Genomic DNA, 24,856 nt, shown 5'->3' with positions numbered 1-24,856 from the left:
GATCAGAGGATGGAGCAGCTCTGCTGGGAGGAGAGGCTGGGACAGCTGGGATTGTGCACCTGGAGAGGAGAAGCTTTGGGGGGACCTCAGGGTGGCCTTGCAGGGCCTGGAGAGGCCAACAGGAAAGATGGAGAGAGACTGTCCAAGGGCCTGGAGTGCCAGCACAAGGGGGAATGGCTTCAAACTCAGAGAGAGAAGGTTTAGATGGGATATTGGGAAGGAATTCTCCCCTGTGAGGGTGGGCAGGCCCTGGCACAGTGTTGCAGACATCTTTTATGAAAAATCCTTTCCTTAGGATTTGTCCTCCTGAGAAGCCGTGAGGCCTCAGGAACAAAATGTAAACAATGATTATCTGCTGCTGTGGAATGCAACAGGGGCATCTGTGATTGTGGCAAACATAACAGTCCGTGTTAGGTGTTTGTAATTAATGGCCAATCACAGTCAGCTGGCTTGGACAGAGAGTCTGAACCACAAACCTTTGTTATCATTCTTTGCTGTTCTATTCTTAGCTAGCCTTCTGATGAAATCCTTTCTTCTATTCTTTTAGTATAGTTTTAATATAATATATATCATAAAATAATAAATCAGCCTTCTGAAACATGGAGTCAGATCCTCATCTCTTCCCTCAACCTGAGACCCCTGTGAACACAATCACAGCACAGGGTGCCCAGAGCAGCTGTGGCTGCCCTTGGATCCCTGGCAGTGCCAAGGCCAGGCTGGAGCACTGGGACAGTGGGAGGTGTCCCTGCCCATGGCAGGTGTGGAACCAAGGGACCTTTAAGATCTCTTCCAACCCAAACCATTCCAGAATTCTCTCTCATCTCCCTAAACCATCCTGCTTTTCACTATTTCTCGCTTACTCTTTCAAACTTTCTCTTTCCTTGGTCTCTTCCGTCTCTGCTCTGCTGGCAAGGATCCTGTTCTTGCTGCTGGCAGCCTCAGCCTCGCTGACCAAACCACATGTTCTGCTCAGAGCAGGACTTGGAGCTCTCCATAACATCAAGAGCTGCACCCAGCTATTGCAATAGGAAGACTTTTTTTCCGTGTCATTGAAGTGAGAAGAACTGGCTGAATTTTTATGAGGAAAAGGGATGTTGCAGACAGCCTGGGACATGAGAAAATAGTTTTCTTTCCTTGATCTTATTTTTTAAGAGCTCAAATATGCAAAGGTTTTTGTGGGGAGGAACCAAGTCTCTGTCACTAAAAAAAAGTGTTGAAGTTTCCAGCCTGTTTCTCTACCCAGGGAAAAAGGAGAAGTTCCTGCACATCACTGTGTATGCACATACACCTCAAAGAAAGTTTCTGTTTTTATGAGAACTTTCCTGGGGACAAAAAAAACCCAATTTCAACAGTCTGGGCAAGTCTAAATGGCAACATCTGCATGCCCAGCACTTCCTAAACGAGAGATTTCCCTGGGGAGGGTGGGCTGCTGCAGAGTGGCAGGGAGCAAGGAAGGAATTTTGGTGGGATACAGGAACCCCCGCCAGCTGGACATCAGCTGCCAGCAGAGCTTGTTCCTCCCATTTGTGCTGCTGATCAGTGATTCTGTTGAGTCAGGGATGGATATAAATACTCCAGTCTTTAGGTGGATCAGAAGGTAAAATAGAATAATTCTTTATTAGCAAAAATTCAGTTCTGGAAATGTGGAATTACAGCAGAGCAAGAAGTTGTGAGCAAGAAGTTGTGAGTTTTATAATCTCACTGGCTAAGCTGGGACCTGATTGGGCTCAAAGTAGGAACACCTCACATTATTAGTGATTATGAATAGCACACTGTGGAGAACCATAACTACAAACAATGGTTACAGAGAGAGAAATAAGAATTTTTAATTATTTTCTTCTAAATAAGAATTAAACAGAACAGAATTATCTCTGTTCTTTCTCCAACTGAGTTAATATCCACAGATCAGCTCCAGGCGATCTCCACAGGCTGCAACTCCTCTCAGCTAAGTAACACTGACATCATTTTCCCCCCAAGTACAGTAAAATCACACTTGTTCAGTAGCAGCAACAGACTCCTGTGGCAGCACAATGTTTTGTTAAGATTTTTAATTAAGATGATTTGGGAGAAGATGAGCCCCAGAGCAGACAAACATCCAGTTTTGTGCCTAAGTCTTGACGGTTTGGTGCAAAAGGTGAACATTGAGCAACGGGAAGCCTCTTGTGAATTCTGCTAAAATAAATGGGGATGAAGCAACACTTCAGAGAAGCGGACCCCTTCTCTGGGGTCACTTGATTCCTGTCATCTCACCTTCCCCAAAAGCCTCTTCCCCTTTCTCTGGGAAAGAAGAAACTGCCGGGCTGCGCTCTCTCTGCCTCTCGCTCTCCCCCTGCTTCTCACTTTCACTCCCATGGGTTTCACGTTCCCTTTGCCAGGCGGAAAACCTCGCGGAGCTCCGGCCCGCCACCAGCACCACCAGCAGGAGGGCTGATCCTGGTTCCACCCAGCGGGACTTTCCTGGCTTCCTCCAGCAGGGAGCGGGGGGAGCAGGAGCGCTGGGAGGCAGGAGCGGGGCCGAGCGCTCCCGCGGCTCCTGCCGGGTTTCTACTGTAGGCGGTGCATTCCTCGGGAGGGAGGGAGGGAGTGCGTGCGCCCGGTGCCTTCCCACACTCCGCACTGCTCTTATTTAATGGGGGTCTCCATGCAGGGCAGGCGCCACAGGAGGTTTGGCGGTGCCCGGCTCCCCTCGCAGGAGCCATGGAGAGCGCGGCGGAGATGGGAGCGGAGGCTGCGGGCAGCGCGCTCGGAGTGGGGATGCGGCTGCGGCAGGACCTGCGCAGGATCCGCTGTGCGCTGCTGTTCTGCCTGCTGGCCGTGCTGCTGCTCATGCTGCCCATCGCCTACCTGCTGGTCGGGAACCTGAGAGCGCCCAGATCCTGCGGACAGGTAAGGCAGAGCCGAAGGGAGGGATGCGGGACTCCAGGAGCCTCTTCAAAATGCAGTTTTATTACATCCAGGGTTGTGAGTTACAGAGCCTGTGCCTACAGCCATCAGCTCCAGCAGCAGATAAGCCTGGAGACCCTTCGTTTAGGTTACAAAGCATTCTATACTTTTCTTTTGGTTACAATGCATTCTATTCTTTTGGTTACAAATGCATTCTACACTTTTCTTTTGGTTACAATGCATTATATACTTTTCTATGCTGAGCATCTTAATACACTAGAACCAATCTATACTTTAACTTTTTTTTACCTATAGCTACTATAGCTCATAACTACTATAGCTACTATACCTATAGCTCATAACAACTATAATTACCATATTTGTGTTACTGTTCTCCAGTCACTAAAAGTTAGTACATTACAGTTTAAGCTAGAAGTTGTTTTTAAGTTTTCTTGCAGTGGAAAATTCTGAGACCTTTTTTCTACTTGCAACTTTGCTGACTTGTTTGCCTGTGCCATCTTTCTGCTTGGTAAAAACATCTTCTTGCTTGAGGTGGGTTTATCCTTTGCTCTAAGTCAGAAAAACCCTTCTAACACATCCTTTGCCTCCTTAGTTAGCCAGTAATTCTTTTCTTCTATATCAAAACTTGCTTCCATCTCTATTCCTTCTTCAGATCCTACATCTAAAAATCTTTCTGCTAAGCATACATACCTGTGAGACTTTCTTGTCAAACTTTCATCCTTCCCAACACCTGGGCGCACCTGAGCGCCGTCTGCACCTCCCAACGGAGCATCCCTGGAGCGCTTTAATTCTCTTTGTGAATTTCTCCAGTCCGTGGAGCACTGCTCATTGTGAATTTCTTGTGTCCGTGAAACATTTTTAATGCTCTTTGTGACTTTCTCCTGTCCGAGGGCACATGTGAGACTCGCTGTTGCATTCCTTCTTCCTCACCCCGAGGATAAATCTGATTATTCCTCATTCTTTTTGAACTAACGGTTCCTCACTTTCACTGTGGTCACAAGCAGAGTAGATGGCTTTGAAACTTTTTTTTGCTGTGCTGCAGAGAATGCTTAAAAATCGCTGATTTCTGCCAGAATTTTGATGCTGTGGCTCATTTTCTTCCCTTCTTTGGGGTTAAATCTGGGACATGACACTGCGGTTTCCCTTGGCAGTGACTGATCTCAGGAATGCATGACTTTAAAACTTTTTGCTGTGGTGCCCGGAATGCTTTAAAAAATCACTGATTGGTGGAAATCACTGTCTCTGCACTGATTTCTGCCAGATTTTTGATGCTATGGCTCATTTTCCTCCCTTCTTTTGAGTTAAATCTGTTACTTCCTTGGCAGTGTCTAATTTCAGGAGTAGATGACTGTTAAACTTTTATTGCTGTGCCGCAGGGAATACTTAAAAACATATCACTGATTTCTGCCAGATTTTTTGATGCAATGGCTCATTCTCCTCCCTTCTTCTGGGTTAAATCTGTGGCTTCCCCTCACAGTGTGTGATTTCAGGAAGATCTGCTGATGTCAGTGGGTCAGTCATCCGTCACTGGGCTGACAGCTACAGCTCTGGTGAATAATTGATTGTTATTAATGTGAACTTCTGATTTGAGGCATTTAAGGGAGTCTGGCGCTAAACTTCACATCCTGTTTTTAACTCCCCATTAGAACTTTCTCTCAGTCCAGGGCTCCTCTCAGCTCTTCTCCTTTGCCAGACTTTGCTCCCAGCCATACAAACTTCCATGCTGCTCCATCCCTCCTGCAATTCCCTATTCCCATGGGATGCTGTGAGCTCAGTGCTGTAAATTGGTGAATTAAGCTTTGAATTTTAGCTTCAGGTCTGAAATTCCCCAGTTAACCAGAAAGTGGGGGGTGGTTTTGGGTGGCCTCAAAGGCAGTTTGTCCACTGGCTCGAGTTTAGCCTGGGGATGTTCAGGGAGGGCAGAGCTGCTGGTGGCTCCCAGGGCTGTACTGGCCCTGCTGGGACCCCAAGGCTGCTCTGCCCAGGTGATGCTCAGGGTGCAGCATCCTCTTCCTCACTGGGTTCTAATCTGCTGCAGCCCCTCAGGCTGGTAAATCTGGCAGTTTCTTGAGTGATGCTGCCCTGAGTGTCACTGCTGTCGGTTCCAGGCTGCCCTGCCTGCAGGTGCCACAGCACAGATTCCCTCAGGGGCTGGGCATGATCTCAGAGGATTTGGGGACCTTCAGTTCTGGAAATGTGGGATTACAGCACAGCAGAGGCTGAACGTGGAGGAGCTTTGAAAGCTGGGCGCTGCTTGAGGTTGGGATGGTAAAATTCACAAGGTGGTTTGGGCACTGTGCTGCTGCTCTGGGTTTGTTTGTGTCCCACCAGAGAAGAACAGTTCAGTCTTGAAACAATCTTGGAGCAGAAGAATAATCAAATGTTAATTTGTTTAATCAATCCAATGCGTTCCTGGATTGTGACCCCATTGGCAGGGTTAGCAGAGAAAAGTTATTTTATGAGTGGGTTTGGCTCCTTAAGAGGAAAAGCACATCATAAACGGTTGGAATTGCAATTCTGGTATGCATTCCCATGCACCTGCTCCTAATTAGCAATACGTAATGTTTCCACAATGATGTTACGAGGTGATAGAGGAGTTACAACCTCTGTGAGTCCCACGGAGGAAGAGGAAAGTCATCGGGGCTGGCAGGGTGCCCAGGGTGCTGTGGGAGGAGCTGCACCTCTGCTGGGCCCTGCCACAGCCCGATTTTCATTCATTGTGCTGCTCTGTGTGCCCACCATTCCCTCTGCTGCTCTCTGTGCTCATCACTTACTCTGCTGCTTTCTGGGCTCACAACTCACTCTGCTGCTCTCTGTGCTACTCTCTCTGCTGCTCTCTGGGGTCACCATTCCCTCTGCTGCTCTCTGTGCTCATCACTTACTCTGCTGCTCTCTGTGCTGCTCTCTGAGGTCACCATTCACTCTGCTGCTGTTGGTGGTCATCATTCATTCTGCTGCTTTCTCTGCTGTTCTCTGTGCTTACCATTCCCTGAGCTGCTGTCTGTGCCCACCATTTCACTCTGCTGCTCTCTGGGGTCATCACTCGCTCTGCTGCTCTCTCTGCTGCTCTCTGTGCCCACCATTCCCTCTGCTCCCTGTGCCCATCACGGTTGTCCAGCAGGACAGCACACAGGGTGGATGTCTCTGCCTGTGTGGCTGCCTCTGAATGTCCCAAGGAGCCATATTCCCCCCAGGAGCCTGCAGGTTCACAGAGGTTCAAGCCCTGGGAATATTTCTGGGCATAAAAGCTCTCAGGAAAATGTCTTTTTGCATTTCATTCTGCATTCAAAGCTTGCTAAATGGCTCTGTCCTCACGTGCCCCACTGACAGCTCAGGTCAGGAGTTTGGGACCAGCCATGTGTGGCAGAGCTCTGTGGGGCACTGGTTTGGGCTGTGGGTGCCCTGGGCACTGTGGAATGAGGGGGCAGCCCCGAGCTTGCCCCAGATGAGCATTGGCCTCCTGACCCTTGCACCCACGGAGCTCTGCCCACACACAATTGTCACCTTCCAGTGCTCTGGGGACAGCCCGGGGAGGAGGGAGGGACTCAGCAGGTGAAGAGCACATGGAGTAAATTCCTGAGTGCTTCCTGGAGCCAGGAGGAGAAGGGAAACCTGGCCAGGTTTGTGTAACAGGGGAGTGTCCCTGGGCAGGCTGCCCACAGGGCGAGGCACCTTGGTCATCCCTGCCTGGCCCTGGTGTCACCTGGTGCCTCTGAAGGGATGCAAACTCATCCCTTTCTCTGGAAATGTCCCTTTCAGGAAAAAGCAGGGCAGGTTATGTCATTACAGTGACATGTGTGGGCTACCAGTGTTCTCTGTGTGTCATGGTGCAATGGATGAATAATTCCAGCCTGGTGATGGTTTTCCCTGGACACCTTCCAGGCTTCCTCCATGCTCCTTTGGGAAAGAGAAACCACTTTCTTTTGTGCTTCAGTCCAGAGGGAGGAGAGGAAAAGAGGGTTTTTGAAACCAGGACACGTGGCTTGTGCTACTAGCAGGAAATCTATTTTAAGGCCATAGTGGTGCCCCGCTGGAGGAAGGGCAATCCTTCCTCAAAGGGAAGCCAAGTTTCAGGCTGAGTTCCCAAAACCATTGATGGAAGGGCACAGGAGAGCAGCTCTGGCTGCCTCAGCATCCCACTCAGCAGAGCATCAGGTCCTGAGGCCTGGAGGAGTTGGTGTTTGGGTTTATTTTTCATGGCATTCTCGGTGCACCACAAGCAGCATAAATAGGAATTCCAAACCCTGTCCCAAAGGTTGGACATTGAGCTGTATGCCAGATCTGTGCCATGTCAGCTGGCAGTGGAGAAGGGACCTGCTGCAGAGCAGGAGGAACTGGAAAATCCCAGAGGCTCCACCTGGATCCTGCTGGAAAACTGGCAACAAACCCCAGGAGAGATCTGCCCTCATGGCCTGCCCATAAAGGAAGGAGAACCTCAAAAGCTTCCTGATCTTTGGGGAAAGAGAAATACCTGGGGAGGAGCAGCAAGCACACCTGGATGGGCCCAGGTGTTGGGATTCCCCCTCCAAAGCCAGCACCAGTTAAATCCTGCTGCTGGATGCAGATGTTCCTTGTGAGCACATGCCTTGGGTACAGCCTTCCACTGGGCAGCAAAGTGTTCTGATTCAAACCAGTTTTTACTGGCACAGAGCAGTTCCTGCCAAAAATTCCCAGCCCAGGCCATGCAGCATCTCTGAAGTTAGAAAAATTTGGGTTTATGTAGTCTGCACATGGCCTGCAGAGCCCCTCCCTGTGAAACAGGGCTGAGATGGAGGAGCTGGGGGAATTCATTCAGCTCATCAGTCCCTCTGCCTGCAGAGCCAGCTGCTCTTGCCGTGCCATTGATATCAGCCCTCCGGTTTGGGTTTAGAAAACCTGGATACAAATGCCCTGGGGCTTTTTGGAGGTTTGTGGGAGCAGAAGTGTTCAGCACCCAGCAATGCCCAGGGCCATTAGAGCTGCCTGCCCAAACATCTGTGAGTCAGCTCAAGGGGGGTTTTCAGCATCACTCAGTGCTTGGGCTCTCCACAGTGACCAAAGGGAAAATTGGAGCTGTGAACTTTACAGAACCACAGCTGAGCAAGAAAGGGAAAAGAGAGAAAAGCACTGATTGTGTGAATGTTCTCTGCACTGGCTCCTGCTGCTCAGCTCTCCCTCCCCATCCATGCACAACAGCTGTGCCTATTTCTGACATCTGGCCATTATGCAACATTGTCTGCTGCTAAAACATCTTCTGCAGGAGATTTGTATTTATATTTACACATTCATGAGATAGCACAATTAGGAAAAAAAGAACAGCCATACCTTTGCCAAGCAACAGAATAATTTCACACCTTGCTGTGTCCCCCTGCTCTATCTGCTCTGTCCCATGCAGTTCCTGCACCTGGAGTTTCCAGCTGGATTTCTTAGGAAACAAGTAAATTTAGGTTTAAACAAAACCTTTTTGTTATCTTTTATGAAGAAGCAGAATTCTTCTTGCTCTCCTTCCCATTTTCCTGCCACCTCTGTTTGGATTGCAACATCCAAGTTTATACAAGGAACTTCAGCAGAAGTTAAGCTTTCAAGTATGTAAACAGTTCCACAGAAGTTACATTCTTAAATATAGGTTTGGGATTGATTTTTTCCCTTTTTTTCCCTGCCTGCAGAATCCTTAGAGAATGGGATCACTAATGAGAATTAGTCACTTGGGAAATAGGTAGGAAATGCCACATTAGGAATGTGTAAATATACTCCTGGGTGAATACACCTGGCTGAAAGCCAGGGGAGAGTGAGGGAAATCCTAAATTCTGACCTTGTGCTTCCCACCAGGGCAGGGGACAAAGGCTGGGGCTGAGTCACATCAGCAGGGTTAGTCACCACAGAGAGCAGGGCCTTGAAACTCCTCACACACGAGGAAAGGCTCAGGAATCTCCTGCACAGCACAGCACCAATGTTCTGGAAGTTCACCCAGTGCCACACTGGAAGTTCACACCAGTCTGTGCCAGGAGGCTGCTGGGGCTGGGCCACACATTTCTGTACAGGTGGGCAAGGGAATATAAAACAAAAAGGAGAATTTTTCCTGCTGTTTCCTTCTCAATTTTTTCCCCCACCAGGCTGGAGCAGCTATTTTAGCAATGACTGTTTGCTGCAGCAGCACACGGATGTTTACTTCCAGTAAAACATTAAACTTGTCTCTGGCTTTCCTGGAGCAGCCCCCAACCCCAGGCAGGCCAGGCTGCCTCTCCTTCCACAAACATTCCCCTTCCCCAGCCAATAGAAATTCTCTATTTTCTCCTGCAGTGTTTGAGACACAGCCAGCAGGAGCCAGCTTCAGCATCTACATATTAATATTGTTCCAGGTTTTATTGGGCAAAGTGCCTCAAATACTTTGCTATGAGCTGACCAGGGGTGGTTTATTCAGTTTATTCAGTGTGGTTTTGGTGTCTGCCCATAAAACACACCGTGCCAGCCCTGTGTGCTCCTGAAAGATGTTCTGGGGTGGGGGTTCCTGACAACCCTGAGGGTCAATTCCAAGGGTCAGTCCTGAGGGTCAGCACAACCCAGGCTGCTCCAAGGGCTGCTCCTCACAGCCCTGTGAGGCCAGATATGAGGCAGCATCGCCAGCACCCCCCAGCATCCCTAGAACGCCCAGCTTCCTCAGCATCCCCCAGCACCCCCCAGAATCCCCCATCATTCCCAGCATCCCAAAGCATCCTCCAGCATCCTGCAGCATCCTCATCATACCCCAGCATCCCCCACCATACTTCAGCACCTCCCACCATCCTCCAGCTTCCCCAGCATCCCCCATCATTCCCAGCACCCCCCACCACCCCCCAGAATCCCACAGCACCCTAAAGCATCCCCAGCATCCCCAGCACCCCCCATCATCCCCCACCATTCCACACCATCTCCCAGTATCCTCAGCATCCCCCAGTATCTCCCAGCATCCCACATCATCCCACAACATCCCCCAGCACCCCACAGCACCCTATGGCATCTCCCAGCAACCCCCAGCATGCCCAGTACCCCCAGGATCCCCCAGCATCCCACACCATACCACATCACCCCCAGCACCCCACATCATCCCCAGACCCCCAGCCTGCTCCCTGTGCCGTACCCAGTGACCCTGGGGGCACAGCAGGTGACTCAGGACACCGAGTGTGTGACAGGCACAGCCCCTTGGGCAGGATCCAGGGCTATGTCCTGCCTGAGGCCAGTGGGAGTGTCCAGCTCCAGGAGGGAATTGCAGAGGAGAGGAAGGATGAGCCTTTCCCAGTGCAGGCTCCAAGCAGCAGAGCTCACCCTGCAGCTGCTCCCTGGCTCTGCTCAGCTCCTGCTCCCCAGCAGGACGCCCAGAATTCCAGACAGACCTAAGGAACAGCCTTGGTCTGGGTGCAGGAAAAAAGGCACCTGACAGGGTGGACAGGAGCGGGACAAAAGGTGGATCCATCCACCTCAGTCTGTCCTGGAGTTGTGGGGAACCTTTGCTCCTGTAAGGGCTCAGACCTGGCTGCCTTGAGGAGAATCTGTCCCTTTGCTCTGCTTGCTGTGCCTGGATTGAGGGCAAGAGAGGCTCCAGCAGGGCTGGGCAGTCACCATGCATGGCTGGGTCACTCTGCTGGGGTTTGTCCAGTTCAGAACCTGACAAACCCCCCCCAGTCCTGGAACCTGTCAGAGATGAGGGCAGCTCTAAGCCAACAGCAGAAATGTCTTGCAGTGAACAAAGATTCATCTTTGTTCACTGCAACTAAAGGGCTCACCTTTTAGCCAAACTGTTCCATCTGAATTCACTGATGTTTGTTGGGGAAGATGAAACAGGAAGGCCTCATAAATATGATTGCCTGGCAAAAGCTTTTGAGAATATAGAAACTATAAGAGAGATTGAAATGAAAGCAAGCTTTGAGCTCCTCAGTTGCTGAACAACTGGAAAACAATGGTGTGGCCAGCTGAAGGTGATCCCCTTTTGATGGAACAACACCCTCTGCTTGCAGACAGGCCCAAGGGTCAGAGCAGACCCTGCAGCTTGGCAGAAGGGGCCCAAAGAGGAGTTTTTAAGGTTTAAAATGTAACACAGTATGGTGATGTAATGATTCTTATAGGCTGTATGTAAATGCTATAGGATTTGTATGTTGTACTAGATTGGTTAGTGAGAATCAGAATATTCAGCACAGAAGAAGATTTATTGTATTGTAACGGGAACCTCGCTCTCTTACCCCTTTTACTCTCTTACCCTCTCATCTTCTCTCTCTCTCTCTCTCACCCTCTTTACCACTGTCTCTCTTCTCTCAGCCTGCTCTGAGCTGTGTCTGGCAGCTCCCAGCAGGGCCCTGCACCCAGGCCCTTTGCAATAAACCCCAAGTTCCAGACCTGGCTCCAGAGATCTCTCATCTCTGTCTGTCCCCACGGTCCTACCCCCCGACCCTCTGACAGATGTTACTGCAGCTGTTCCATGTTCTGGGCTAATTCCCACAACCCCTCTGAGCTGATTGCTGTCCCTGTCCCTGCAGGTCACAGAGGAGAGGGGCTCTATCTTCCTGAAGCAACGAGCACTGGCTGCTGGTGAGTTTGCCACCCTTTCCCCTGTGGTGTTGCAATCCCAGCACACCTCTGCCCTCAGCACCCCAATCCCTGCCCAGACAAGCCAGGCAGGGCACACTGAGGGAGATAACAGTGGGCACAGTGAAATGGAAACTTTTCTAACCCCAGGCTGGGAAAGCTATGCAGGCACAGCTTCCCCCAGAGCTCTGCAGTGTTGGGGTGTTGTGAGGGTCCCCAGGAGGAGGTGAGAGATGAGAATCTGACTCCAACTTCTCAGAAGACTGATTATTATATTATATTATGACATTACATTACATTACATTATATTACATTATATCATATTATATTACATCATATCATGTCATATCATTATATCATATTATATTATATGAAAATGCTATACTAAACTATACTAAAGAAATAGAAAAGAGTCATCAGAAGGCTAAACAAGAATGAGTAATAAAAAACCTGTGACTGACCAGAGTCCTAACACAGCTGGACTGGGATTGGTCATTAAGTAAAAACAATTCACGTGCTGGGTAAACAATTCTCCAAATCACATTCCAAAGCAGCAAAACATGGAGAAGCTGAAGCTTCCCAGCATCCCAGGAGAAGAAATCCTGGCGAAGGGATTTTTCATTAAATATCACGGTGACGCTGCAGGGTCAGTGGGACTCCCTGAACAAGCACCAGCAGAGATTTGGGAGCCTCTGCTCCTCACCCTTCCCCTCTGTTTGCCTCCAGCAGTTCAGGACACAGCCACAATGTGCCCTGCTGGTGCTGCAGCAGCTCTGCCAAACTCTCCTGTTTGCATTTATCACCTCAGGGGGGTCACTAAGAGTTCAGCAAATCATCCCTGACTCAGAAAGAGCCTGCACAATTCCTCAGGGGAGTCAATTACTGTGACTGTGTTCACAGGGTTCTTGGACTGGGGAAGAGATGAGGAGCCATGTTTCAGAAGGCTGATTTATTCTTTTATTATATATATTACATTAAAACTATACTAAAAGAATAGAAGAAAAGGTTTCATCAGAAGATTAGCTAAGAATAGAATAGCAAAGAGTGATAACAAAGGTTTCTGCTTTGGACTGTCTGTCCGAGCCAGCTGGCTGTGATTGGCCATTAATTAGAAACAACCACATGAGACCAATCCCAGATGTACCTGTTGCATTCCACAGCAGCAGATAACCATTGTTTTCCTCCTGAGGCCTCCCAGCTTCTCAGGAGGAAAAATCCTAAGGAAAGGGTTTTTAATAAAAGATGTCTGCGACAAATCACCACTCATATTTTGCTGACTTAGGCAAGGCTCTGCCCCCAGAGGGTGCTGGCACTGCCCAGGCTGCCCAGGGAATGGGCACGGCCCCAAGGCTGCCAGAGCTCCAGGAGCCTTTGGGCAGCGCTGCCAGGGGTGCCCAGGGTGGGATTCTGAGGTGTCTGTGCAGAGACAGGGGTGGGATTGATGATCCTGTGGGTCCCTCCAGCTCAGGATATTCTGTAATTTTATTATTGAACAGCAGCAAACATCCTCACACCATTTTTCTCCCTTTTCCCTCAGTTACAGACACACTTTCCAGTGCAGAGAAGCCACGAGCTCACCTGACAGGTAATTCTTGTTCACCACTAAAGCCTTTTTACAGCCAATGTTGTGGTTCAGTAACCTTGCTCCCTGTGGGTCTGGTGGGAGCAGGTGTTGCAGGAAGCATGGGGAGCAGAATAAGCAGCTTTACCTTGTTGAGCAGGCCAGGCTCCAGTAAAGGGCCCATGAAGGAACAGCTGACAGAAATGTCACGTTTCTGAGCTGTTTCTTTCACTGAACGACCATGGAATGTAACTGAACTGAAACAGGTACTTAATGTCCCAGTGATCTGCTGAATCCCCCAGAAAAGGCAGGGAAGGAGCTCATGTGAGTCCTCATGGAGCAGTGAATTGGGAAGAATTACAAGTTTTGGAGCAAAATCTGGCCAAATCAGGCTGGTTTTAGTTTATTTTTCTGCAAAGCCTGACTCAGACTCCACACACACCATATTCCCATTAATCCTCTCCCCTATTTTCAGTGAGATAATCTCTGACATTTCAGAGCAAGCAGGGAAAGGTAATGCCAAACTGAGCCCTCTGAGGTTTTATGTCGTGGTAGGAAGGTGCCATCACAAAGTCCTGTCACAGGGTGGGCTGCCAGGCATTTCCAAAGAGTTGTCATCCCTTTCCAAGAGGTTTCCAGTCCTTTCCAAAGAGTTATCATGCCTTTCAAGGAGTTTTCCATGTCTTTCCAATGGTCTTCCGTGTCTTTCCAAGGGTCTTCCATGCCTTTCTAAAGAGCAATCTTGCCTTTCCAAGAGGTTTCCATGCCTTTCCAAAGAGTTATCATCCATTTCCAAAGAGTTATCATGCTTTTCCAAGAGTTTTCCATGCCTTTCCAGGAGGCTTCCATGCCCTTCCAAAGAGTTATCATCCCTTTCCAAGAGGTTTCCATGCCTTTCCAGGAGGCTTCAGTGCCTTTCCAAGAGGCTTCCATACTCTTCCAAAGGTCTTCCATGCCTTTCCAAGGGTCTTCCATGCCTTTCTAAGAAGTATCCATGCTTTTCCAAAGGGTTATCTTGCCTTTCCAAAGGTCTCCCATGCCTTTCCAAGGGGCTGCCAGCATCTCCAAGGTCCCCATTTCACCACCTCAGCCTTGAGGCCATCACCACCCCAAGGACCTTGCCCTGAGATATCCCCCACCCTCACCACCTCCACCCACATGGAAAATTTAGGTGTTCCCAGAGAAAAGTTCCTGCCTGGCTCCAGTGTGGATGGAGTGAGTGCCAAAGGGTTTTCCAGCTGGCCTGAGGCCTTTTATCCCTCTCCAAAGCACAGCTCACTGCAGAGGCTTCCCCAGCACCCCAGGGTGCACTTTGTAACCTGAGGATGCAGGAAATGCTGGGATGTTTCTCTCGTATTTCCTGCAGAGATCCAAATCCACCCCCAGGGCTCCATCACTCTGCAGCTCAGGGCTGATGCATTCCCAGCACAGTTTCCTTTCCTTGATTCAGCAGCTCCTTCCTTGGTGCCTTTCCCTTTGCCACGGGGGTTTCTGGAGTTCCAAACCTGGCTTGGCCATAATCACAACTTTGCTCAATGCCAGTTTTAAGGAGCAAAACCTTGCCTCTATGAGGTTTTGGTTTTTTAAATCCCCCCTGGCAGAGAGGCCCAGAGGCTCCAGTGACTCAGAGGAGCAGCCCAAGCTCTGCTCTGCTGCTGGGAACTTCCCTGGGTTGCACAAAAGCCCAGCTGCCACAGGGAAACACCCAGCAGTTTTCTTCACATTTCTCCAGCCCTCATATTTACAAAAAAATTCCTTTGCTATCATTCCTAGGCAGCCTTCCAGGGTCTGTGTCCATCCTCTCTGGCATTCCACTGAAGGCCAGTCACTGCTGGCCATAGAAAGGAGCAAGAAAAGGGGAAACTTGAGGGAATTTTCTCTCTCCTTTCTGTGCTGTGCTGTGTAGTAATCAAGAAACCCAGTATCTATGGATTTTCTTTGACCTTTTTTTAACCTGAACATATTCCTGGTGCTTCTCACTGTGGCAATGATTTTACCAGCTTAACAGCACTTTGCAGGCAGAAAATATTTCCTGTTGTTTTCAACTCTGTGCATAATAATTTCTTGGGCTCCACCCTGGTGTTCTCTTCTCAGAAACAATTACTTGAACACAGAAAGTGTAAAAGGAATAATTATTCCCTGGTCTTTGTTACATTCCCCACCTCAGGTGTCTTTTTCAATGTGAAGGTGGCAGACTACAAATCCTAAACTACAGGAAATCTCTTCCACACCTTTATTCTGTCTTTTTCTAGTTTTAGACACATCTGTTTTGAAGGTGAGAGCAGAGGAGTGAGGGGAATGAGAATTGGATGGAGCTCTTTGGGAATGCACTGATTAACTGGCAGTAGCAGAGCAGCTCCATGTTTTGGTGTCTGTTCCTTTATGATAAATCTTCCAGCTGCTCTTGGCCTTTTTAACTCACACTGAGAATTTTTATTCACCCAGGCTGGAATAGAGATCTCCCCTCCCTGATGGCTTTCCCTACTGAGATGTGCCAAAACCCAGCTCAGAGTCCCCCTCCTGTGCATTAATGTTCATTTGGGGCTTCTCCTTGCCTTGTCATCATCCCCTCCCCACTGACGTGGTTGGGTTTGGGGTCAGGATTCAGGGCAGAGCCTGTTCCTTCTTGTCACCACCCTGTGGCACAGGGGATGGCCCATTCTGCAGGACCTCACGCTCCTGATGCTGCAGTGGTCCCAAACCTGGCATCTGACACACGCTCTTCCTCATTTTAGTCCCAAACCTGGCATCTGACACATGCTCCTCCTCATTTGGTCCCAAACTTGGCACCTGCCTCATCCTCCAGCTCATTTGGTCCCAAACCTGGCACCTGGCTCATGCTCCTCTCTCCTGTCGTTTCAAACCTGGCACCTGGCTCGTGCTGCTCCTCATTTTGTCTCAAACCTGGCCCTTGCTCATCCTCCAGCTCATTTGGTGCCAAAACCTGGCACTTGGCTCATGCTCTTCCTCATTTGGTCCCAAACCTGGCGCCTGCCTCATGCCCTCCTTGTGTGGTCCCAAAGCCACCTCTAAATGTGGCCAGAGCCTCATTTCTGCCTCCAAATCACCTTTATTAAACCCTCAGGGCATGAACTGGAGCAGCAGAGGACACAGGACCTTGCACCACAAGGGCTTCACAGGCTCCAGACTCTTGCTCAGACTCAGAGTTCAGGATTAATCTCTCCCATTGCTGCTGAGAACTGCAGAAACCCCACAAATTCAGTACAAAATAGATCCCAAATCTGACAGGCAACAGGGATTCTCCAGCAAGGGACTGAGCCAAAAGGGATTTGGGGACAGGAGAATTAAGGGATGCCAGAAATTTATAGTGTGTGAGAAAACAGAAGGAACTGTGGCAATGAAGCTCTTATTAAAAGCAGATTTTAATTTCTTTAAGAATTAGCATCATAGGTATATTTGCAGGAAGTGGAGCTCCAGAATTTAGGAAATAAATAAATAAATGGCAAGTACAAAGTACAGCTGCTGCTAGAAAAGGAGCTGTGCCGTATTAAAAAGCACTTGAACATTCATTTTATTCTCCTGTTACTGAAAGCATGGGAAAAACTAATTAACTTGAAAATAGAGAGCATCAATAGAGGGAGATTCATCCTAAAAGGGAGGTTAAAGCTGTGAAACCTGACTAATTCTGGAAGTCAGGAAGTCCTGTAGTTCATTTGAGATCTTATCATATTCTATAACTAATAAAATCTATTTTATAACTAATATAAAAATTCATTGTGGAATTGAGTGTCATTGACATTTTAAATCCATCATTCTACAAGCAAAGAATATTTTACAGGCAGCTTCTCTTCAAATTCCCCCAAAATTCCAGAGATGGAATAGAGCCCAGGACATTTTCTGGAAGTATTCTGGTCTTTCCTCATCTTTCCCACCTCAAACAAGATTTCCTCTGTGCTCTGAGATTAATTGCTCTGAGCTCTTGCAAAGCTTGGAGTGACCCAAAGCTAGCTGAGCTTTTCCCAGGATTCAGAAAGTCCCTGAATTGAGGGATGATGCATTGAGGTAGATGCAGATGAAGGCAGACCAGGAGCACTTTCACTTTCTTTTATTCTTTTATTCCCCACTCCATTGTCTCTAACCTTTATAATAATTCTATAATTTAGCTTTCCTTGCTGCCACAATCCCTGTCTGTCTTCCCCATCCCTGAAATACTTTCCCCATCCTTTGCCTCCTGGGAAAAGATCAGAAGGATTTGATAGTTCAGCACTTAAAAAAAAAAAAAAAAAGCTGTTATTTTATTGTGCTACCCAGAGAATATAAAAGGAATTGCACTCCTAACAGTTTCCTGTATCCTCATGGATTATTTGCTGTTGGAAAAGAGGGAAACAGATGCCACTAGGACATGAGCACATTCCTTTTTCTGAGTCTCATTTCAGGATGGACCTATTGGTTATTGCCAAGGGAATTCCAAAGCCTTCCCTCACCTGCATTCCATTACCCTCCTTCCCATGCGCACCCCTTTCCCCAAATACTGAATAAAAATCAGCTTTAAACATTAACAAGCTCATTAAAAAGGTCTCAGTTCCTGGAACTCTGTTCCTTCAATCTTTTCTAAGCATCCATCATTCATTTTCCAGGTTCATTTCAATACCTGAGATAATCTTCATGGTTTTTATCCTCTTCTTCCCACTGCTGCTGCTTTAGCACAACAATTCCATGTGGCAGGCAGTAAAGAGCAGAGACAACTCTTGATTCCCTGCAGAAAACCATGCAAGGGCTGAGGTTAATTGTCCTCTCTGTTGTGTGTGAGAAATCAAAGTTGGGAAGGCAAAAGGGCAGCAATTCCCTCATTTTTCCCCTCCAGGCTGGGAAGCATCCTCAGCTTGCATCAGACTGATGCTGGGGTCAGGACTGGAGCTCAATCTGCTCACCACAAGATTGGGAAAAAAAAAAGCCTAGAGGAATGTTGAGGGTGACTCCAAATGTAGTATTTTGTTCCAGACAAGCATTAAAGAAAGAAAAAAAGGGAAGAGAGGGATAAAAATGGTTTAAAATAGAATCTCTTGCTTTGAAATTGGAGCTCTTGAAGCACAGTGGGGTCTTTGGGGTTTTTTGCTAAAATTCAGTGACTTTGGTAAACCAAAAGCAATTCTACAAAAGATGTCCTTGGGAGCACAGAGAAGGGCTGAGGAGTCCCAACCCCCTTAAGAAAAAGCAGGAGAAGTCCAAGTGGTGACACATTGTGGTGACCTGTGTGGGCACTCTGCAAGCTCAGCAGTGTCTTTCTAAGAAACAGAATTGCAACGCACCCCTTCTGAAGGAAAAGCTGGTTTAGAATGTCCTCTTCCTGTCCCCAGCCCTTAGGTACAAACATGGTACAACTGTCCCAGTGCTGGTGTCACCTGAGGACAAGGTTTTCACTCTAGAAATGGGTGAGATGGGAAGGTAAAGCCATCTCCATCTTCCCAGTGCCAGGAGACCCAGCCTTGAGGATGGACAGCTCATCCTTTGGGGTCTGACCCACAGCCAGGACCCCCAGGCACAGCTTACACTGTCAGGATATTCCTAGAGCACCCTTGGCTTTCAGTCCTGGACACCCTGTGGGCACCCTGGAGAACACCACTGGGCAGTTGTCCTGTGTGGGAAATGGACTTGTAGAGAGTTTTTTGGGTTTCCTTCTATCAAACCCCTAAGGGTTGTTTTTGGGGGGGTTATTTCACTCCAACCTGCAGCTCCACCTTTCCCTACTCATTAAATTAAGGCTCTAGCGAGCTGCAGGGGAGTGATGGCACAAAAGACGAAGAAGAAGAAGAAAAAGAAGAAGAAGAAGAAGAAGACGAAGAAGAAGAAGACAAAGAAGACGAAGAAGAAGAAGACGAAGAAGAAGAAGAAGAAGAAAAAGAAGAAGAAAAAGAAGAAGAAGAAGACGAAGAAGAAGGAGGAGGAGGAGAAGGAGGTTTTATCAAACCCTAAGGGATCTTAATTCAATGGGTAGGGAAAGGTGAAGCTGCAGGTTGGAGTGAAATAATCCCAAAAAAAACAACAAAACCCTAAGGGTTTGATGGAAAGGTTTCTTTTAGGGTTTCTTTCTATCAAACCCTAAGAACTCTCTCCAAATCCATTTCCCACACTCCTGCAGCCCATTCAGCTGTTTTCAAGCCCTGAAATAGGAACATTTCTGCTCCAGCTTTTTTACTCACCCTGTTTAAACCCCAATCCCCTCAGAGCAGAGATTTCCCGTCCCACCCACCCTGTGCCACCCTGACCCACGCTCCTCTCCCTCTCTCTCCCCGCTGCAGTGAAGAGGCAGGACCTGGCCAGCGCCGTGGGGAGCCACATGCCCATCCTGCAGTGGGAGGACAAGCGAGGCCTGGCCTTCACCAAGAACAACCTGAGCTACTCCAGCAACGCCCTGGTGATCCCCGTGTCCGGAGATTACTACGTCTACGCCCAGGTCACCTTCCGAGGGCCCGTGGAGAGCAGCCACAAGGCCAGCTCTGTCACTGAGATCATCACCAAGGTCACTGACAGCTACCCCGAGCCCACCCAGCTGCTGACGGGCACCAAGACCCTCAGTGAGAACGGCAATGGTTGGTTCCAGCCCATCTACCTGGGCGCTGTGGTCTCCTTGGAGGTGGGAGACAAGCTGATGGTCAACGTGAGTGACATCAAGCTGGTGGATTACACCAAGGAGCACAAAACTTTCTTTGGGGCCTTTCTGCTGTAGGGCTCCGGCCTGCAGCAGGTGGTGGGGGATCCCTCCAGGGTCATCGGGGGGATTTTGAAGGGTTTTGGCTTTGTGGGAGCAGGTTGGGGTGAGATCTCTGTTGTTTGCCTTCTTCTTTTTCTTCTTCCTCTTCTTCTTCTTCTTCTGTGCCATCACTCCCCTGCAGCTCGCTAGAGCCCTAATTTAATGAGTAGGGAAAGGTGGAGCTGCAGGTTGGAGTGAAATAACCCCCCAAAAAACACAACAGAAAGCAACGAAAAACTAACTAAAAAAAGACCAAAAAACCAAAAAGAAACTCCAAAAAAACAAAAACAAAAAAAACCAAAACAAGCAAAAAAACAACAAAAACATAAACACTCAAAAAACCTCAAAGCAAACAAACAAAGAAAAGCCAAATTAGAAAAATGGAGGGAGGAAAATGTATTTTTGAAAGCAAAAGCTGAAAGTTCTTCAAAAGTCTGTAAGCTAAGGAGGAACATTTGATACCTGTGGGTAGGAAGTTTCTTCTTGAATATTGAGCTAGACTATTCCCCTAATTCCACCTTCAATGTACAATTTCCTCAACTCCAGAAAATACAAGGGTTTTTGAGCTTTCTCCAATACTTCCAGTATAGTTTTGCATGACCCTTCTTCAGATTCTCCTTTCTAAAAAGTAATTACTTCTCATAATTTCCTTATGAATACATTTACTCAGTACTTTGCACTAACATAAAGCTCAGGTTAATTATTAACTGCTTAATTAATCCCTTCCAACTTCCCTGTAAAGTAGATTAAAATTATATCATGTGCTTTGCAGCAGCTACTTGAGATTTTTGGTTTTTCCAAAAAAATTAATTACAGTTCTCTAAGTCCCTATACAGCCTCAAAATATTTTGGAAAAGATCTAGGGAACACACAAAACACTTTCTGTTTCAGCATGAAAGTGGAATGTCCCCTCCAGGTCCTAACTTTAGGATAACAGAAAAAAAAAAAAGAAAAAAGAAAAAAAAAAAGAAAAAAAAACCCAAGGTAGAGAGAGACACAGAACAAAATTTTGCACACTTTTAAATCAGCAACCAAAATTTTGGGAGAAAATTTCTGCAATGTTTCGCTTTCCATTATATTTAATGCAAGGCAAATGCAACTGAAGAAATCACTGCTTGGGTTCCAACCACAGCTGATCGTGGCCCCAAGGGACTCCCCAGCCTTGCCCTGGGTGAAGGTTGGCCACCAGTTGTCCCCACATGAGGTGAAAAGACCCAAAAACACTACCCTGGTGGAGCTCAGGGCTGTTTAACTTCCACCTGCACTTACTCATTTCCACAGACCTTTCTGCCTCTCAGGGAAATTCCCATTTTCTCCTCTCCTCCTGCAGCAAACGCATCTCCAGCAGTGCCTCAGGACCCTCATGGGTTTGGATTTACACCCTGAGCAGCCCCGAGGTCTCACAGCCAAGCACCCACCAGGCTCTGCAGCTCTCCCCTGCCTCACCTCCTTGGATTTCCTCCATTTCTCCACTTCTTGCCCAGAAATGACAGCAAGGCTTCGGCCCTGAGCTGATGTTTCCACCCAAAGCCCTGGTGGAGCCCCAGGTGCCCCCATCAGGGGTGAGGAACTGCAGTGGTGGGGATGAGGGGCTGTGTCTGCAGAGACGAACTGGGCACAGGCTTTGTGCTGTGGACAAGCCATGTGAGACCCTGCAGATTTGTCCATGGCAAAGCCCTTCCCACCAGGAGACCTTTTATTGCTCTAGGAAGATCTCTTGAGCTGTCAGTGGAGCAGCTGGAGCAGGGACAGAGGCCAAGGAGATTGGGAAGGGAAGAAAGGAGAAGAGCAGGAGGAGGAAAGGTCCAGGCAACACCAGGATCTCTTCATGTCTTGGTGTGAGGACCTTCCTGCTGACATGAAAACTGGCAGGTCTTTTGTGATAAATCATCTCAAAGTGGAGGGGTTTTGCCCATTCTTCCCTATCCTGCAGTTCCTGGACCCCACAGTTTCAGTCCTTCCCTGTTTCAGGCACATCACAACATCCAGGACTTTGCCACCCTGCCCTGCCCTCTTTTCCTGCTTCCAGATTTTCCTTGAGTCTCATCACTGAGTGTTGGCCCCTGGCACAACTCTGCCAATTTGGGGAGCTTGACAAATTCCCTGCATCAAAACCTCATCCCAGTTTGGCTCCCCATCCTTTCTTTGACTCATCCTTCACCTGCCCCACATCCACATCTCAGCTGTCCCTTGCTCCCTCCTGCCTTCCTGGCCCTGTCCATTAGGTGCAAGGACATTCTTTGTCCAACTGCCATTTTTACACTCAATTTCTCCAGCCCACAAAGAAAAGTGACATCTCAAAATAGGTTTGGATTGGAGAAAGTAAATTTAATTATCCTGCAGGCAGATGGAAACACTTGGAGTCAATGGATCCTCTTAGGTCTTTATGATCCAGATCACTTCCATGTTTGAGCCCTTATTCCTATTTTATCTCCACCTGCCCAGCCTAGTTTTTTTAGCTATGTTTGGAGCAGTTATTCCCCAATTATCTCATTAACACAACCTCAGCCTTGTTCTGGTGATCCAGCTCCTTTTCAGGGCTCTCCTTCCTGCTCAGAGACCCTCTCCACCCAACCAAGGTAAAATCTGGTGAAATCCCCCACTCTTGACAGTTCTAGACAAAATTACTCCCAGTGAAACCCTGAGACTTCCCATAACTCAAATTTTGTGGAGTGTTCCCCCAACACCTCACACTGAGTCTTTGATCACTTGGTTGTGTGCCCAAAGCAGGATCTGAACTCATGAAAACACAAAATCTGCAGCTTTTGGAACATGTAGAGCACTTTAGGTGACCAGCACACAAAACAACATGGTCAGTCTCATAAAGGAAGATTTGAAATCATTTTTCCAAGACAGCTGATTCCCAGCAATTAGACAGGAGCTTCTGCAAAGAGCAAAATAGTGTGAAATTGGTTTATCCTTGGAGGAAATTGGAAGGGAAATTCTCTCTCTTCTGGGATAACTACAGTAATTCAGAAAGCTTCTCTCTTCTACCAGTGAGCTGGTCATTCTGAGGGCACAAGGCAATCCTGACAGGCTGGGACAGCAGATTCTCAGGGAAGCTGTATCCCAAGGCACCATCACTGAATCCTGGTGTGCTGAACGATGGGAATTGTGAGGGCTGGGGCATAGGAGTGAGGAATGCAACACCTGGCACTCAAAGAGCCAGAATGTGGGATATAAACACAACTTTTCCCTTTTTTTGGTGGATATTTCATAGAAGTCCCCAGAAGTTCCTTTGGCAATAATGAGCCTTTTCTAGCACGGAATTTGTGTCCACTGCACACTAAAGATGAATTTCAGCAGCAAAATGTTGCCTGCTGCAGCTCCATTCCAGGTGTGATTCTCCATAATCCATAGAAATATTTATTTTAGTCCAGTTAGAGCTTTTGCACCCCATGACCCACACCAGCTTGGAGCACATTTAGCACACATTTTATAGGACATAAAACAATATATGTGGCATTACTTGTTTTAAAGTGGTGCAGGTATATTGATCCCCACATGCATCCTCATGGAAATTCTCTATATTCCCTTTTTTCCCCCCTTTTCAGTGCTAATAATGTTACTGTACCAGTGACCAGCACATAAAATAAGTGTTCAGGGGCTGATTTTGGCCCTATTTTATATTAGATATTACTCCACAGAAGTCAAAGGCATGAAGGCAGAATAAAGCCACTTTAGTGAGACCAAAGTCAAGCTTAGAGGGAAATCTCTCCAAGAGACTGAACCTAAACTGTGGATTCTCAGATATTTTTTTTTAAAGTTAAAAAAGGACACAAGTATTCTCAGAAACTTGTGTTTGTTGAGCTAGAAAATATAAAATGTTTCTGGAGATGTGAAAATGCCCAGGCATCAGCATTTTCAATTAAATGAGAAGCTGGTGAGATCTGGTCATGGGAAGTAGTGACCTTAAAGTCTGTGGTCAAGCTGAACATGTGCTTTGTTTTGGGAGGGGCTGTGAAACTAAAACTATTATTAGGAAAAAAAAAATGGAATCTGGAGAAAAAAATGTGAAATAGGCAGCTTGAGCTAAATGAGGTTAAACATATGATTTTAGGTCTTGACCCTTCCATTTCTTAGGAAAAAGAACCCAAAAGCACTTTTCAGAACAAAACCACTGAAAGAAGAAGTATCAAATTATTATTTAACAACTGCTCAAAATATTCTAGATCTTAGGAGTTGGCTTCTTCCGTAATCCTTTTCATCCCCCAAAAAAGTAACACTAAGCACAACCTAAATTCATCAGAGTTCCTACCACTTCCTTTCCCCTTAAAAACTGAATATTGATAAATAAGCATTAACTTTCTCTCCATGCACAGGCATAAATAAATTTAGTAAATTTTAATCAAGGTATAAAGAAAGCAGCTCCAATCCTGCCAACATTTATTTGTGCTAAGCACAGCCCTGAGCACGTGGCTGAAGGGGATCATGGTAAAAACCAGCTCCCGTTTGGAGGATGGGAGGAGTAAAACCTGCATGCCTCAAATTAAAAGTTTTAATTGTGTTTATCCTCAGCTCCATCATGGTTTGGAGCAATCTTCCAAATCAAGGAGTGACTGCAGGGACTGTCCAGCACAGGGGTGTTGGCAGGATCAGAGTCCAAAGGATGGACCCAAAAAGGTGCTGCTGAGATGATTTTTTGGTAGGGGATGTGATGAGCAAACCTCTCTACAAAGGAGGTCCCCAACCAAGCCCAACAGATTTAGGAATTCGCTTGAAAATTTCAACACAATATTCCAGAATTTTGAAGGAATCTTGGTTTTTCACCCCTCTATGGCACAACTGACCACCCTGTCCTTTGTCTTATTTGTCTTGTGAGTGGGCCATCATTTCAGATGAGAAATGAGGAGAGAATTCATTCTTTAGAAGAATCAGAAAATGTCAAGGATCTTTGCCCCGATGTGGGTGTTACACACCAGTAATAGCATTTTGCTATTGTAAGGGATTTTCTAGAAGGGATTGTCTTTTGTCTTGTCCCTCAGCACTGAGATGTATCTTTACCATAAGAACTGACTTAACTTCTTTATATTTTCCCAAGTTTTATGATAATAAAAATGCAACTTAACAAATGCGACCACTTTTGATCCCAGTCCCTTCCCAAAACACTAATCACAATTAAGAGTGACCAGCTAGTGCTGATG

At 47.4% G+C, this 24,856-nt stretch overlaps 1 protein-coding gene across 2 annotated transcripts; it reads left to right on the top strand.

Moving 5' to 3' along the window:
* Positions 1–2,278: 2,278 nt before the first annotated feature.
* TNFSF15 (TNF superfamily member 15) lies at positions 2,279–23,749 on the top strand. Of its 2 annotated transcripts, XM_074556227.1 has the most exons (5): positions 2,279–2,549; positions 2,648–2,886; positions 11,391–11,442; positions 12,977–13,024; positions 19,261–23,749. In XM_074556227.1, the coding sequence occupies exons 2-5, from the start codon at positions 2,698–2,700 to the stop codon at positions 19,686–19,688; spliced, it is 717 nt and encodes a 238-aa protein (XP_074412328.1). In that variant the 5' UTR covers positions 2,279–2,549; positions 2,648–2,697; the 3' UTR covers positions 19,689–23,749. The 2 variants fall into 2 exon arrangements, with proteins under 2 accessions (XP_074412328.1, XP_074412327.1); XM_074556226.1 differs by having other exon boundaries at positions 2,279–2,886.
* The last annotated feature ends 1,107 nt before the right edge of the window (positions 23,750–24,856 follow it).

This window comes from Zonotrichia albicollis, chromosome 21 (genome assembly GCF_047830755.1).
Source record: "Zonotrichia albicollis isolate bZonAlb1 chromosome 21, bZonAlb1.hap1, whole genome shotgun sequence".
Taxonomy (NCBI): Eukaryota; Metazoa; Chordata; class Aves; order Passeriformes; family Passerellidae; genus Zonotrichia; species Zonotrichia albicollis.
This window is presented reverse-complemented; position numbering and strand designations above follow the sequence as displayed.

What these genes read in the sequence shown, in the direction of transcription:
- TNFSF15 (XM_074556227.1), top strand. Translation starts at nt 2,698, where the DNA reads ATGGAGAGCGCGGCGGAGATGGGAGCGGAGGCTGCGGGCAGCGCGCTC. An exon ending in GCAACGAGCACTGGCTGCTG is followed by an intron (nt 11,443 to 12,976) that starts GTGAGTTTGCCA and finishes CTTTTCCCTCAG; the next exon opens with TTACAGACACACTTTCCAGT. An exon ending in GCCACGAGCTCACCTGACAG is followed by an intron (nt 13,025 to 19,260) that starts GTAATTCTTGTT and finishes TCCCCGCTGCAG; the next exon opens with TGAAGAGGCAGGACCTGGCC.